The 14,302-nt window shown below is 42.6% G+C and overlaps 1 protein-coding gene across 1 annotated transcript in view; it reads right to left on the bottom strand.

Moving 5' to 3' along the window:
- Window positions 1-13,113, bottom strand: part of TMEM59L (transmembrane protein 59 like) — a 35,614-nt gene extending 22,501 nt beyond the window's left edge. Inside the window, exons 1-3 of the mRNA XM_070736207.1 lie at window positions 12,970-13,113; window positions 11,203-11,679; window positions 3,336-3,441 (exon numbers count right to left, since the gene is read on the bottom strand). Of these exons, the coding sequence (XP_070592308.1) occupies window positions 3,336-3,441; window positions 11,203-11,679; window positions 12,970-13,113 (727 nt within the window). The remainder of the gene's footprint in view (window positions 1-3,335; window positions 3,442-11,202; window positions 11,680-12,969) is intronic.
- Between the last annotated feature and the right edge of the window lie 1,189 nt (window positions 13,114-14,302).

The raw sequence follows: 14,302 nt of genomic DNA, 5'->3' as shown, positions 1-14,302 counted from the left end.
AGTGAAGATTGGACTTAATCCCTGGATAGTTCAATGGATTTGCAGCTGGCTGAAGCGTAGACATCAGAGAGTTATTGTTAATGGCGAGTATTCTGAGCAGAGTCAGGTTACAAGCGGTGTGCCACAAGGGTCTGTTCTGGGTCCTATTCTTTTTAATATATTTGTGAGTGACATAGGGAAAGGTTTGGTAGGGAAGGTTTGCCTATTTGCCGATGACTCTAAAGTGTGCAATAGGGTTGATATTCCTGGAGGCGTCTGTAATATGGTAAATGATTTAGCTTTACTAGATAAATGGTCTAAGCAATGGAAACTGCAGTTTAATGTTTCCAAATGTAAAATAATGCACTTGGGGAAAAGGAATCCTCAATCTGAGTATTGTATTGGCAGTTCTGTGTTGGCAAATACTTCAAAAGAAAAGGATTTAGGGGTAGTGATTTCTGACAGTCTCAAAATGGGTGAACAGTGCAGTCAGGCGGTAGGGAAAGCAAGTAGGATGCTTGGCTGCATAGCTAGAGGTATAACAAGCAGGAAGAGGGAGATTATGATCCCACTATATAGAATGCTGGTGAGACCACATTTGGAATACTGTGTTCAGTTCTGGAGACCTCACCTACAAAAAGATATTGACAAAATTGAACGGGTCCAAAGACGGGCTACAAGAATGGTGGAAGGTCTTAAGCATAAAACGTATCAGGAAAGACTTAATGAACTCAATCTGTATAGTCTGGAGGACAGAAGGAAAAGGGGGGACATGATCGAAACATTTAAATATATTAAAGGGTTAAATAAGGTTCAGGAGGGAAGTGTTTTTAATAGGAAAGTGAACACAAGAACAAGGGGACACAATCTGAAGTTAGTTGGGGGAAAGATCAAAAGCAACATGAGAAAATATTATTTTACTGAAAGAGTAGTATATCCTTGGAACAAACTTCCAGCAGATGTGGTAGATAAATCCACAGTAACTGAATTTAAACATGCCTGGGATAAACATATATCCATCCTAAGATAAAATACAGAAAATAGTATAAGGGCAGACTAGATGGACCATGAGGTCTTTTTCTGCCGTCAGACTTCTATGTTTCTATGTTTCTATGTTTCTATGAATCGGTTGCCAAGCATCCAAAAGTAAATCACGTGACCCTGGGGGAGGCTGCAATGGACATAAGTGTGAAAAATGGTCGTAAGTCACTTTTTTCAGTGCCGTTCAGTAGTGGGTTGCTACCAAGCCCCTGGTCCTTCTTTTCATTAAACTAGCCATGCCCAGTTCCTGCAACCGTTCTTCATATGTTTTATGACATATGTCCTCCTCAGGTTTTTAACTCATTTCTTTTAGGGATGTTGTTTTTGTTTAAATGTCTTTTACATTATTTTAATTGTTTATAGAATTTATAGAATTATAAACCATTATAAACTTGGTTGAATCGGGCGGCTGTAGAAATCGAAGAAATAAATTTATGAAATGACTAAAATTTCCTTTAAACTCTGCTTCCCAGAGACACAGGCTTGGCCCAGACCGACTGATAGACCGTCCGCCCGATAAGCGAGAGAGGATTTCCTAGCTTCTTTAATAAATACATCAGCACCTCATGACAGCTAGGCTGGTACTCGGTTTTTCAAAGGCAGCTACATCCGAAGAGCCAGCTGCTGGAAACCCAGAAGAATGTGGCTGTTGAAAAGAAGGTTGCTGATCCGATGGGCAGATGGGAACGTAGGAACTGGAGGTCCAACCAGCCTCAATTCCAGATGGGATGGGGTTCGTTTCATTTTATCTATCTATCTATCTATCTATCTATCTATCTATCTATCTATCTATCTATCTATCTATCTATCTATCTATCTATCTATCTACCTACCTACCTACCTACCTACTTACCTATCCATCTTATCTATCTATCTATCTATCTATCTATCCATCTTATCTATCTATCTATCCATCTTATTTATCTATCCACCTTATCTATCTATCTATCTATCTATCTATCTATCTATCTATCTATCTATCTATCTATCTATCTATCTATCTATCCATCTTATCTATCTATCTATCTATCTATCTATCCATCTTATCTATCTATCTATCTACCTACCTAGATGGACCATGAGGTCTTTTTCTGCTGTCAATCTTTTATGTTTCTATGTACCTACCTACCTACCTACCTACCTACCTATCTATCTATCTAGATGGACCATGAGGTCTTTTTCTGCTGTCAATCTTCTATGTTTCTATGTTTCTATGTTTCTATCTACCTACCTACCTATCTAGCATCTATCTATTTGTCATACAAATATAATATTGTAGTATGTTTAACATAATATAAGTATAAAGTAGAGATAGAAAAGATTAAAAAAACATTAGGACAGGAACAGTAGGCACAATGGTGCACTTATGGACGCCCCTTACAGACCTCTTAGAAAAGGGGAGAGGTCTATTGTAGATAATGTAAGGTTGAAGATTTTGGGATTGGGGGAAGAAACAACAGAGTCCGGTAGTGAATTCCAGGCCTTGACCACTCTATTGCTGAAATCGTATTTCCTGCAGTCTAGTTTGAAGCGATTTACATTTAGTTTGTATCTATTGCAAGCTCTTGTGTTGTTGTTGTTAAAGGTGAAGTAGTCGCTAACAGGGAATACATTGTGATGTATGATTTTATGAACAACAGTTAAATCAGTTCGGAGGCGGCATAGCTGTAAATTTTCTAAACGTAGTAATTGAAGTCTGGAGGAGTAAGATAATTTGTTGCGTGAGGAGGAGTGGAGGACTCCTCTTTTATTTTATTTTATTTATTTTTATTCATTTGTCCAATACACAAATACATAGGAAGAGAATAGACATGAAGTAATATATATAGAGATAAATGTAAAAATAGAGGAGAAGATATAAGAAAGGACGAAAATATATATGATATATGAGATAAGGGAAAGACAATTGGACAGGGGACGAAAGGCACACTAGTGCACTTATGTACGCCCCTCCTTATGAAGTATTTCTGGACTCCTTCAATTGTATTAATGTCTATTATGCAGTGTGGATTTTAAAGACCGGGCGGCACCCCACTTTTCAAACAGGCCCCCCAAAAATGATCAAAACCATTCCCTTTGACAGACTGAGATCAGGAACTGCCTGGTTCCCACCTGCGTTTTCCATTATCCTAGAGATGGTGGGAATTTCTTTTCAGAAGCTCGGAAAGAAGGATGGGAGGTGACCCCCTTAAGTAGTGGGGGAGGGTTCTGGATAATGTAAAAGAGGGGAGGGGGAAAAGGGGATTAAAGTGGGGTGGGTGGGGAGGGAGGACCAGGAGGAGGAGGAGGAGGAGACACAGAGTTTACTGCCTTACCCGATTCGCACTCGGCTCTGGTTGCATTCAGCTCGGCAGTGGCATCCACAAAATGACAGATGGAAAACAGCCGGCAGCCCCGGTAACAGGCGTTGAGAATAGCATCCTGAGGGAGGCAGAGGAAATTGTAAGGTGGGAGGGAGGATTGAGATGCTGCAACGGGCTGTCTCCAAATTTAACACAAAACAGGGTCCACAAAACACAGCCTTTTAGTTATTTTTTTACGCCAATGCACAGAATCCTAAGAACCAGGAGGTACTCTGGGGGGAGGGGGGTCGTTTAGACCAGGGGTCTCCAACCTTGACAACTATAAAGCCTGGAGGACTTCAACTCCCAGAGTTCTCCAACCAGCAAAGTATTTATTTATTTTATTTATTTATTTAGTCCAATACACAATGAGGGTTTTAGTGGGTATATATCTATATACACATAGTAAAATACATGATGAAGGTTATGGAGGAGATACTCATAGTAAAATATATCTAAGAAATAATAGAAAAGAAGGTATAGTAATCGAACATATCAATGAAAGAATAGAAGAAGAGATATAGGAATAGAAGAAAGGTACAAGAGATATAGGAGAGCAATAGGACAGGGGACGGAAGGCACTCTAGTGCACTTGTACTCGCCTCTTACTGACCTCTTAGGAATCTGGATAGGTCAACCGTAGATAATCTAAGGGTAAAGTGTTGGGGGTTTGGGGATGACACTATGGAGTCCGGTAATGAGTTCCACGCTTCGACAACTGGGTTACTGAAGTCATATTTTTTACAGTCAAGTTTGGAGTGGTTAATATTAAGTTTAAATCTGTTGTGTGCTCTTGTGTTGTTGTGGTTGAAGCTGAAGTAGTCGCCGACAGGCAGGACGTTGCAGCATATGATCTTGTGTGCAATACTTAGATCTTGTTTAAGGCGTCTTAGTTCTAAACTTTCTAGGCTCAGGATTGAAAGTCTAGTCTCGTGGGGTATTCTATTTCGAGTGGAGGAGTGAAGGGCTTTTCTGGTGAAGTATCTTTGGACATTTTCAAGGTAGAGGTACCACTGTACTAACATCGCTCTATAAAACTTTAGTAAGATCTGAGTTAGAGTACTTCATCCAATTTTGGTCATCACACTAAAAAAAAGATGTTGAGACCAGGGACAGATTGCCATTACCATCGCTACCGGCATGCTGTGTGCGCAACTTTGGTTCTCTTGTGTGCATGCATGTTCGTCCCAGCGTGTTTTTGCTTCTGAGCATGCACAGGAAACAAAAATGTGCTAATATCCCGTGGGGATGTCCACGTGTGAGATTTTGCCGATTATTTTTTTTGCTTTCGTGCATAGAAACATAGAAGACTGACGGCAGAAAAAGACCTCATGATCCATCTAGTCTGCCCTTATATTATTTTTTGTATTTTATCTTAGGATGGATCTATACGTATCCCAGGCATGTTTAAATTCAGTTATTGTGGATTTACCAACCACGTCTGCTGGAAGTTTGTTCCAAGGATCTACTACTCTTTCAGTAAAATAGTATTTTCTCATGTTGCTTTTGATCTTTCCCCCAACTAACTTCAGATTGTGCCCCCTTGTTCTTATGTTCACAGAAGCAAAAAAAAATTGCCTAAATCTTTCACATGCACCCCCTTGCAAGATTTTGCTTCTGCGCATATGCGTGAAGCCAAAATATGCTGTGACATGCACGCAAGCATGCAAGAGAACTGAAGCGGCGTGCGCAGCACACCATTCGCTGCCGATGCACCGTCCTGTACTGTGTGAGACCAGACTTGGAGTCCTGTGTACAGTTCTGGTCACCGCACCTCAAGAAGGATATAATGGAACTGGAAATGGTGCAAGAAAGGGCAACAAGAATGATCAATGAAATGGGGCCCCTCCCTTATGAAACCAGGTTGCAACGCCTTGGTCTCTTCAGCCTTGAAAGACGGCGTTTAAGGGGTGACTTGATCGAAGTGTATAAAATCATGCATGGGATAGAAAAGGTGGATAGAGAAAAATTCTCTTCTCTATCACACAATACTAGGACGAGGGCCCCCTCCCTAAAGCTCATAGGTAGGACAAATAAAGGGAAATATTTCTTCACCCAGAGGCATAGTTCCCTCTAAGCTGAGCAGTGAGCAATCGCTCACTTAAAAATCATCATCAACTCAGAGTTTTCCAAACCTGCCCAGAAGCCGAGAGGGAAATTTTATTATTATTTCTGTGCCGCCCAGTCTCGAAGGGACTGTCGCTCAGACACTATACTTTTCCGCTCACCCCAAAAAAAATTTAGAGAGAACACTGCCCAGAGGGTCTTTGGTTTATGGAATTCACTTCCCGAAGAGGTCGTGACAGCCATCAGCCTGGATAGCTTCAAGGCAGGATTAGACAGATTCATGGATGTCAAGTGTATCGGTGGTGATTGAAACGGCTGTCCATGTGCCGCCTTCTATGTTGGTTGAGGCAGGCAAGATTCCCTTGGGTCCCATTTGTTGGGAGGTCAAGGGAAAGGGAGGGTTTTGCCTTCTCTTTCTGCTCAAGATCCCCATGGACAATTGGTGGGCCACCATGTGACACAGAATGTTGGACTCGATGGGCTTTGGCCCAATTCAGCATGGCTCTTCTTATGTTCTTCTGTTGATAGCAGTCTTCCAATATTTGGGGTGTTGCCCTGGCCACGCCCCCCCAACCCCCCCAAGGTCAAACACAACCCTGATGCAGCCCTCAATGAAATCGAGTGTGACACCCCTGGTCTGCTTGGGCGGGGGGCTGGACTAGATGACCTACAGGGTCCCTTTCCAGCTCTGTTAATCTGTATCTAAGTGGCATAACAGCAGGTGCTGTAAATAAAAGAAATAATCTGCAGTCACTCAGGAAAAATAGTTTTCACCAAGCTGTCTGTCCTCCAGGCTTTCAAAGCGGAAGCAGCATTTGGAAAACTCCACTTTGGAATGCAAAACCCTATCAGACGGGCTTTTAAATTTCTCCAACAAGGTATGGCGGTCATTAAAAAATAAAATAAAATGAAATGTAGCATGTACCAGGATTTTCGCTTTGTTTATTTCCACCCCCACCCACCCCGAAAAAATGCCCGCATCTCATATTATGAATTCCTTTGGGATAACATGACATTATTTAAGCATGACGGATGCATTTTTGGCGAGACACAGAGAGGAAATCCCTTCATATCTATTGCAGAAGATAAACATGATTTAAGACGCTCCATCCTGCATGGGAACAAGCCTCATTGGCCTTGAGAACAGGGTTTCGATACTTTATTTTTATTTCACTGGACTGAAAAGGGCAAAAGCTCAGCCCAGCTTTTTGCACGACAGTAAAATATTATTATTATTATTATTATTATTATTATTATTATTATTATATGTTGTGAGCCCCTCTGAGTCTTCGGAGAGGGGCAGCACACAAGTCTAATAAAATTATTATTATTATTATTATTATTATTATTATTATTATTATTATATTTTGAGCCATTCCAAGTCTTCGGAGAGGGGCAGCATACAAGTCTAATAAAATAATAATAATAATAATAATAATAATAATAATAATAATAATTATTATTATTACGTTGTTGTTGTTGTTGTTGTGAGCCGTTCCGAGTCTTCAGAGAGGGGCAGCATACAAATCTAATAAAATTATTATTATTATTATTATTATTATTATTATTATTATTATTATTATTATGTTGTGAACCGTTCCGAGTCTTTGGAGAGGGGCAGCATACAAGTCTAATAAAATTATTATTATTATTATTATTATTATTATCATCATTATTATTATTATTATTATGTTGTTGTTGTTGTTGTGAGCCGCTCCAAGTGTTTGGAGAGGGGCAGCATACAAGTTTAACAAAATAATAATAATAATAATAATAATTAATAATAATAATAATTATTATTATTATTAGTAGTAGTAGTAGTAGTATTATTAAGACTTGTATGCCGCCCTTCTCTGAGGACTCGGGGTGGCTCACAAAATACATATAAAAATACAAATATTCCGAATGCAGCTTATCTTCTACTGTATGTAAGTTATGTACAGGTTTGAAGAAACAGCTTGAACACTTTTCAGGCACTGTTTTGAAGTATAATACAGGTGCAATGCAGGTAGTCCTCCACTTAAGACCAAAATGTGTGACCAGAACATCCGTTCCTAAGCAATGCAGTTGTTAAATGAGTCAGGGCTGATTTTATAAGTTCTTTTGCTGCAGTCTTTAAACGAATCTAGCTTTGACTTTCCTTGTCGGACTTTGCGGGGAAGGTCGCCAATAACGATCACTTGAACCCAGGAGACTACAACCTTCATTAATAGAGGTGGTCCTCGCTTTACGACCACAATTGAGTCCAATGTTTCTGTTGCTGAGACGTTTGTTCAGGGAATTTTGCCACATTTCTTCCCATTGTCATTAAGTGGATCACAACAGTTGATATGTTAGTAACCCCCAGTTGTTATGTGAAGCTTGGCAGAAGGTCACAAAAAGTTATCTCATGACCCCGAGATGTTGTAACCATCATAAATATGAGTTACACAGAAACATGGAAGATAGATGGCAGAAAAAGACCTCATGGTCCATCTAGTCTGCCCTTATACTATTTCCTGTATTTTATCTTAGGATGGATGGATGCTTATCCCAGGCATGTTTAAATTCAGTTACCATGGATTTACCAACCACGCCTGCTGGAAGTTTGTTCCAAGCATCTACTACTCTTTCGGCAAAATAATATTTTCTCACGTTGCTTTTGATCTTTCCCCCAACTAATTTCAGATTGTGTCCCCTTGTTCTTGTGTTCACTTTCCTATTAAAAACACTTCCCTCCTGAACCTTATTTAACCCTTTAACATATTTAAATGTTTCGATCATGTCCCCCCTTTTCCTTCTGTCCTCCAGACTAGACAGATTGAGTTCGTGAAGTCTTTCCTGATACGTTTTATGCTTAAGACCTTCCACCATTCTTGTAGCCCGTCTTTGGACCCGTTCAATTTTGTCAATATCTTTTTGTAGGTGAGGTCTCCAGAACTGAACACAGTGTTCCAAATGGGGTCTCACCAGCGCTCTATACAGCGGGATCACAATCTTCCTGCTTGTTATACTGTTAGCAAGAGTCTGAATTTTGATCCCATGACCCTATGGATCCTGCAATGATTAAGTGTGAAAAAATGGTCATAATTCAATTTTTCCAGGGCTGTTGTAACTTCAGACATCACTAAAGGAATACTGTAAATCAAGAACTACCCATGCATGGCAGTTTGCCAGCACCCCAGTTTTGATCCTATGACCTCAAGGATGCCAAGACAGTCATAGGTGCGAGGAACAGTCGCAAGTCACATTTTTCAGTGCTGCTGTACTTTTGAACGGTCACTAAACGAATGCTTTTAAGTCAAGGACTACCTGTATTAATAACTTCCAGTAAGTTCAATAGGATTTACTCTCAGGCAAATGCAAAAGCCATTGCAAGCTCAAACAATCGCCTAAATAAGAGTTCTGATGTGGCATTCATAAAAAGCTGAATTCAAATGCAGCAATGCAGAATTTCTTTATAAAATGGGTGCCCACCGAGGGAGGGGTGTGTGTGTCAGGGGTCAGATTGACCCCCTCCAGCAAGCCAAAGAGGCAGGAAGAGAGGGAAAGCTAAATTAGGCTTCTGCAAAAAAAGAGGAAAGAACGAAGGAAGGAAAGAGTAAGGGGAAGGACAGAAAGGAGGAATGAAAGAAAGAGATGGAGGAGGAAGGAAGGACAGAAAGATGGAAGGAATTGAAGAAAAGAGAGAGAAAGGAAGGAAGGAAGGAAAAGGAGAGGAAGGATGGACAGAAGGAAGGAAGGAAGGAAAGAGAAAGGGGTAGGACAGAAAGAAGGAGGAATGAAGGAAGGAAGGAGAGAGGGAGGAAGGAAGGAAGGGAGGAAAGAAGGGAAGGACAGAAAGATGGAAGGAATTGAAGAAAAGAGAGAGAAAGGAAGGAAGGAAGGAAAAGGAAAGAGGAAGGACGGACAGAAAAAAGGAAGGAAGGAAGGAAAGAGAAAGGGGTAGGACAGAAAGAAGGAGGAATGAAGGAAGGAGAGAGGGAGGGAGGGAGGAAAGAAGGGAAGGACAGAAAGATGGAAGGAATTGAAGAAAAGAGAGAGAAAGGAAGGAAGGAAGGAAAGAGGAAGGACGGACAGAAAAAAGGAAGGAAGGAAGGAAAGAGAAAGGGGTAGGACAGAAAGAAGGAGGAATGAAGGAAAAAGAGAGGGAGGGAGGAAGGAAGGGAGGAAAGAAGGGAAGGACAGAAAGATGGAAGAAATGAAGAAAAGAGAGAGGAAGGAAGGAAGGAGGGAAGGAAAAGGAAAGAGGAAGGATAGAAAAAAGAAAGGAAGGAAGGAAAGAGAAAGGGGTAGGATAGATAGAAAGAAGGAGGAATGAAGGAAAGAGAGCGAGGGAGGGAGGAAGAAAAGAAGGGAAGGACAGAAAGATGGAAGGAAAGAAGAAAAGAGAGAGGAAGGAAGGAAGGAGGGAAGGAAAAGGAAAGAGGACAGAAAAATGGACAGAAAAAAGGAAGGAAGGAAAAAGAAAGGGGTAGGACAGAAAGAAGAAGGAAGGAAGGAAGGAGAGAGAGGAAAGGGAAGGAGGAGAGAGGGGGGAAGGACAGAAAGACCGAAGGAATGAAGGAAAGAGAGAGAAAGGAAGGAAGTAAAGAAAGAAGGAAAGAAAAAGGAAAAAGGAAGGAAGAAAGCAAGGAAGGAAAGAAAAAGAGAGAGAGAGAGAGAGAGAAAGAAAGAAAGAAAGAAAGAAAGAAAGAAAGAAGCTGCAGAATTAGACCCATGGGTAAAATAAGCATTCCAAATTATAAAGGAGGTCATATTGTCGTTGTTTTTAATCTCAATTGTTGCAAATTTGTTCGGCTGTCTCCTCTTCAATCGGGGTGGGGCGGGAAACGGTCGCTTCCATCCAACCCATTTTCGGTCAGGAAGGCACCTTAGCGATGTCCCTTCCCCACCCCACTCCCCGATTTCGCACAGAGCTTCGCCGTCCTCACAAGGCAGCCCAGGCTCTTTCTCGGTCCTCGCCTCCCCCCTCCCCCCCCCCCGCCTGCATCGCGCAGCCACCAAGGATATTACAGGTAGCTGCGGATATGCGGAGCCCAGCAAGAGAGATGCGGGAATCCAGAAATGACAGAGCCCCGGAATATGGACGCCTCGGGAGGAGGGAAAGCGGAGGGAAACAGCTGAGGCGGGGGGGGGGGGGGAAGAGAGCAGATTTCCCGGGGGAGGGCACTGAACTGGATGATGCTCTCTCTCCCATTATTCCTCTGGGAGTAGGGCGGCACATAAGCATGCATGCACGGATCCATTATATGTTGTAAGCCGCCCCGAGTCCTCGGAGAGGGGCGGCATAGAAATCCAATTGATCAATAAATGGATAATAAATAAATAAATAAATAAAACATACATACATAAATGCATAAATAAATAAATGCGTCAACGAATGAATAAATGCAAAAATAAATAAATAAATGCCAAAATAAATAAATGCAAAAATAAATAGATAACTAAATGCATAAATAAATGCATAAATAGAAGAAACATAGAAACATGGAAGATTGAAAAAGACCTCATCGTCTATCTAAATAATTGCAAAAATGCATAAATGCATAAATGCAAAAATAAATGCAAAAATGCAAAAATAAATAAATAAATAAATAAATGCATAAATAAATTATATCTATATCTATATACATACATACATGTGTTTATACTGTATATGCGTACAGTATATTCATTCGATTAGGGGGCATTTTAAAATGTCATCTGCAAATGTCTCCCCCACCACCCAGCCTCTCTCTCCATCCCCTCCATCTCCATCCTCTCCCTCCTCTTCCCCGCGGGCGGCGGCTACCTTGGCGGCGGGGGCTTCGGGGCTCTGCCGGAGGCTCTGGGCGCAGCGCGCTTGGCAAGCCGAGATGTCGCCCAGCTGAGCGGCGAAGGGATCGGCGGCGTCCTCGGGAGGCGGCGAGGAAGGAGCCGCCGCGGCCAGCCAGGTCAGGGCCGCCGCCGCCAGGCACTGCAAGAGCGCGGCGCTCGCTGCCATCGGTTCTCGGAGAAGGGGTCGCTGGCGCTCGGGCCTCCGGGAAGCTGCACCGGCGGCGGAGGGCGACGGCAGGCGGGCACGGGCGCGGGGAGGTGTCGGGGGCGCGCCGGGCGAGCAGCGGAGCAGCCTGGGAACGGCGGAGGGAGGGAAGGAGGGAAGGAGGGAGGGAAGCGGCCGTGCCCGGCGAAGGAGGCACGGAGCGCGGCGGCGGCTGGGCGGAAGACCGGGCAAGCCGGGAACAAAGGGGCTGCGAGCCACCAAAGGATGCCCCGGCAGGAGTAGACCCTGAGGAAAATGGCAGGAAGAAGAGAGAGAGGGGAGAATGTATCAGATGGATGGGCCTGAAAGGAGGAGAAGGAGAAAGGGAAGGAGTGGAGGAAGTATGAAATGGTTGAAAGGGGGAAGAAGAGAAGAGAAGAGGTATCAAATGGTTGAAGGGGAGGAGGAAGAGGGAGAGTGGAGGAGAGGAGGAAGAGAAGAGAAAAGAAGGAGAAGAAGTATCAAATGGTTGAAGGGGAGGAAGATAAAAGAGAAGAGAAGGAAAGAGAAGAGATGACTAGAGAAGAGAAATCAAATGGTGAAATGGTGAAAAATAAACTCCAATCACTCTTTGTATGTAAAGAAATGTAAACCGGAGCTAAGGAAGAAATTGAAATTTACTGTAAATAACTGAACCCCCTAAATGGTGGAGGGGTTATTGGTGTTGGGCACTTTTTCTTTAAGTGTTTTTGTTTGTTTGTTGTGATAAAATTTTATAAAAAATAAAAAAACTTATTAAAAAAAAGAGAGAAATCAAATGGTTGAACGGGAGGAGAAAGAGAAGAGAAGAGAAGGAAAGAGAAGGAAAGAGAAGAGAAGAGAAGGAAAGAGAAGAGGAAAGAAAGAGAAGAAGAGGTATCAAATGGTTGAATGGGAGAAGAAAAGAGGATGGGAGGAGAGGAGAGAAGAAGAGAAGAGGTATCAAATGGTTGAATGGGAGAAGAGGAAGAGGGAGAGCGGAGGAGAAGAGGAGAAGAGAGAGAAGAGGAGAAGAGAACAAGAGGGAGAAGGAAAAGTGGGATGGAGAAGGAAAGAGAAGAGACGAGTAGAGAAGAGAAATCAAATGGTTCAATGGGAAAAGAGAAGGGAGGAGGGGAGAGAAGGAAGAGGTATCAATTTGTTGAATGGGAGGAGGAAGAGAAGAGAAGAGGAAAGAAAGAGAAGAAGAGGTATCAAATGGTTGAATGGGAGAAGAAAAGAGGATGGGAGGAGAGGAGAGAAGAAGAGAAGAGGTATCAAATGGTTGAATGGGAGAAGAGGAAGAGGGAGAGCAGAGGAGAGGAGAGGAGGAGAGGAGGAGAAGAGAACAAGAGGGAAAAGAGGGATGGGTGCTTGGTTGGGTGAATCATGAGAAGACGGCTGGATGGAAAAAATGGATGGATGGACCAAGAGAAGAGAAGAACACAGAAGGAAGGAAGAAGAAAGAAAGAAAAGGCAAAGAGGGGGCTGCCTTGGACCGAAGGGGACTCAAAGGAAAGGAAGACCAGGGCTGAAAAGGAAAGCTCAGGTGGAGGAGAGTGGAGAGAAGAGACAAACCATGCTTGGACATCTAGGATGGGAAGGGCAGATGTGCCGGCAGAATTGACTGGGAGGCTGGAGGAGGGGCAGGTGGACTTTGGAGACACAAGCCAGGTGCTTGTCCAGTTGATGAACCAGGAAGGTACAGAAAGCAGCCCCCATTAAGTGTCGTACCACATGATTCTTGACAAATGTATATTTTATTTTATGCACGCTGAGAGCATATGCACCAAGACAAATTCCTTTTGTTTCCAATCACACTTGGCCAATAAAATTCTATTCTGTTCTGTTCTATTCTATTAAAGGTTCAAAGCACACAAAAAAAGGAGTAGCCACTATGAAGAAGGCAGGACAATACAGTCTGCACTGTATACAAATCTCAATGAAAGTGATGCCAGGGCCCTAGGGCAGCAGGGTGGGGGACAATGGCCCTTCTGAATTCCTGGCTCAGGAATTCTGGGAGTTGAAGGTTATTTATTTATTTATTTAAATTTATAGGCCGCCCTTCTCTTTGGAGAGGGGCGGCATACAAATAATAATAATAATAATAATAATAATAATAATAATAATAATAATAATAATAATACAGTTGGCGGAACAAAGCATTGCATGGCCAGTTCTTGGAGAAGATTGAAGGCAAAGTGGATAAAGAAAAGACTTGGTCATGGCTTACAAGTGGAACACTCAAAAAGGAGACAGAAGGACTAATACTGGCGGCACAAGAACAGGCCATTAGAACAAATGCTGTCAAAGCCAGAATTGAAAAATCAGCAGACGACCGAAGTGCAGACTCTGTAAAGAAACAGATGAAACAATCGGTCACATACTCAGCTGCTGCAAAAAGATCGCACAGACTGACTACAAGCATAGACATGATGCTGTGGCACAGATGATCCACTGGAACTTGTGCCGGAACTACCATTTACCAGTGGCAAAGAACTGGTGGGATCATAAGCCCGAAAAAGTGGTCAAAAATGAGCAAGCAAAACTACTGTGGGACTTCTGACTTCAGACTGACCGAATTCTGAAGCATAACACACCAGACATCCTGATTGTGGAGAAAAAGAAAGTATGGATCATCGACATCGCAATCCCAGGAGACAGCAGAATTGAGGACAAGCAGCTAGAGAAATTAGTGAAATACAAAGATCTAAAAATTGAGCTACAATGACTCTGGCATAAGCCCGTGAAAGTGGTCCCAGTGGTACTTGGCACACTGGGCGCCAAAGGATCTCAGCGGACATTTGAAAACCATCGGAATTGACAAAATCTCCATCTGTCAATTGCAAAAGGCCGCTTTACTGGGATCAGCAAACATAATTCGCCACCACATCACGCAGTCCTAGGTGCT

Source organism: Erythrolamprus reginae, chromosome 1, assembly GCF_031021105.1.
Source record: "Erythrolamprus reginae isolate rEryReg1 chromosome 1, rEryReg1.hap1, whole genome shotgun sequence".
NCBI classification, from domain to species: domain Eukaryota; kingdom Metazoa; phylum Chordata; class Lepidosauria; order Squamata; family Dipsadidae; genus Erythrolamprus; species Erythrolamprus reginae.
This window is presented reverse-complemented; position numbering and strand designations above follow the sequence as displayed.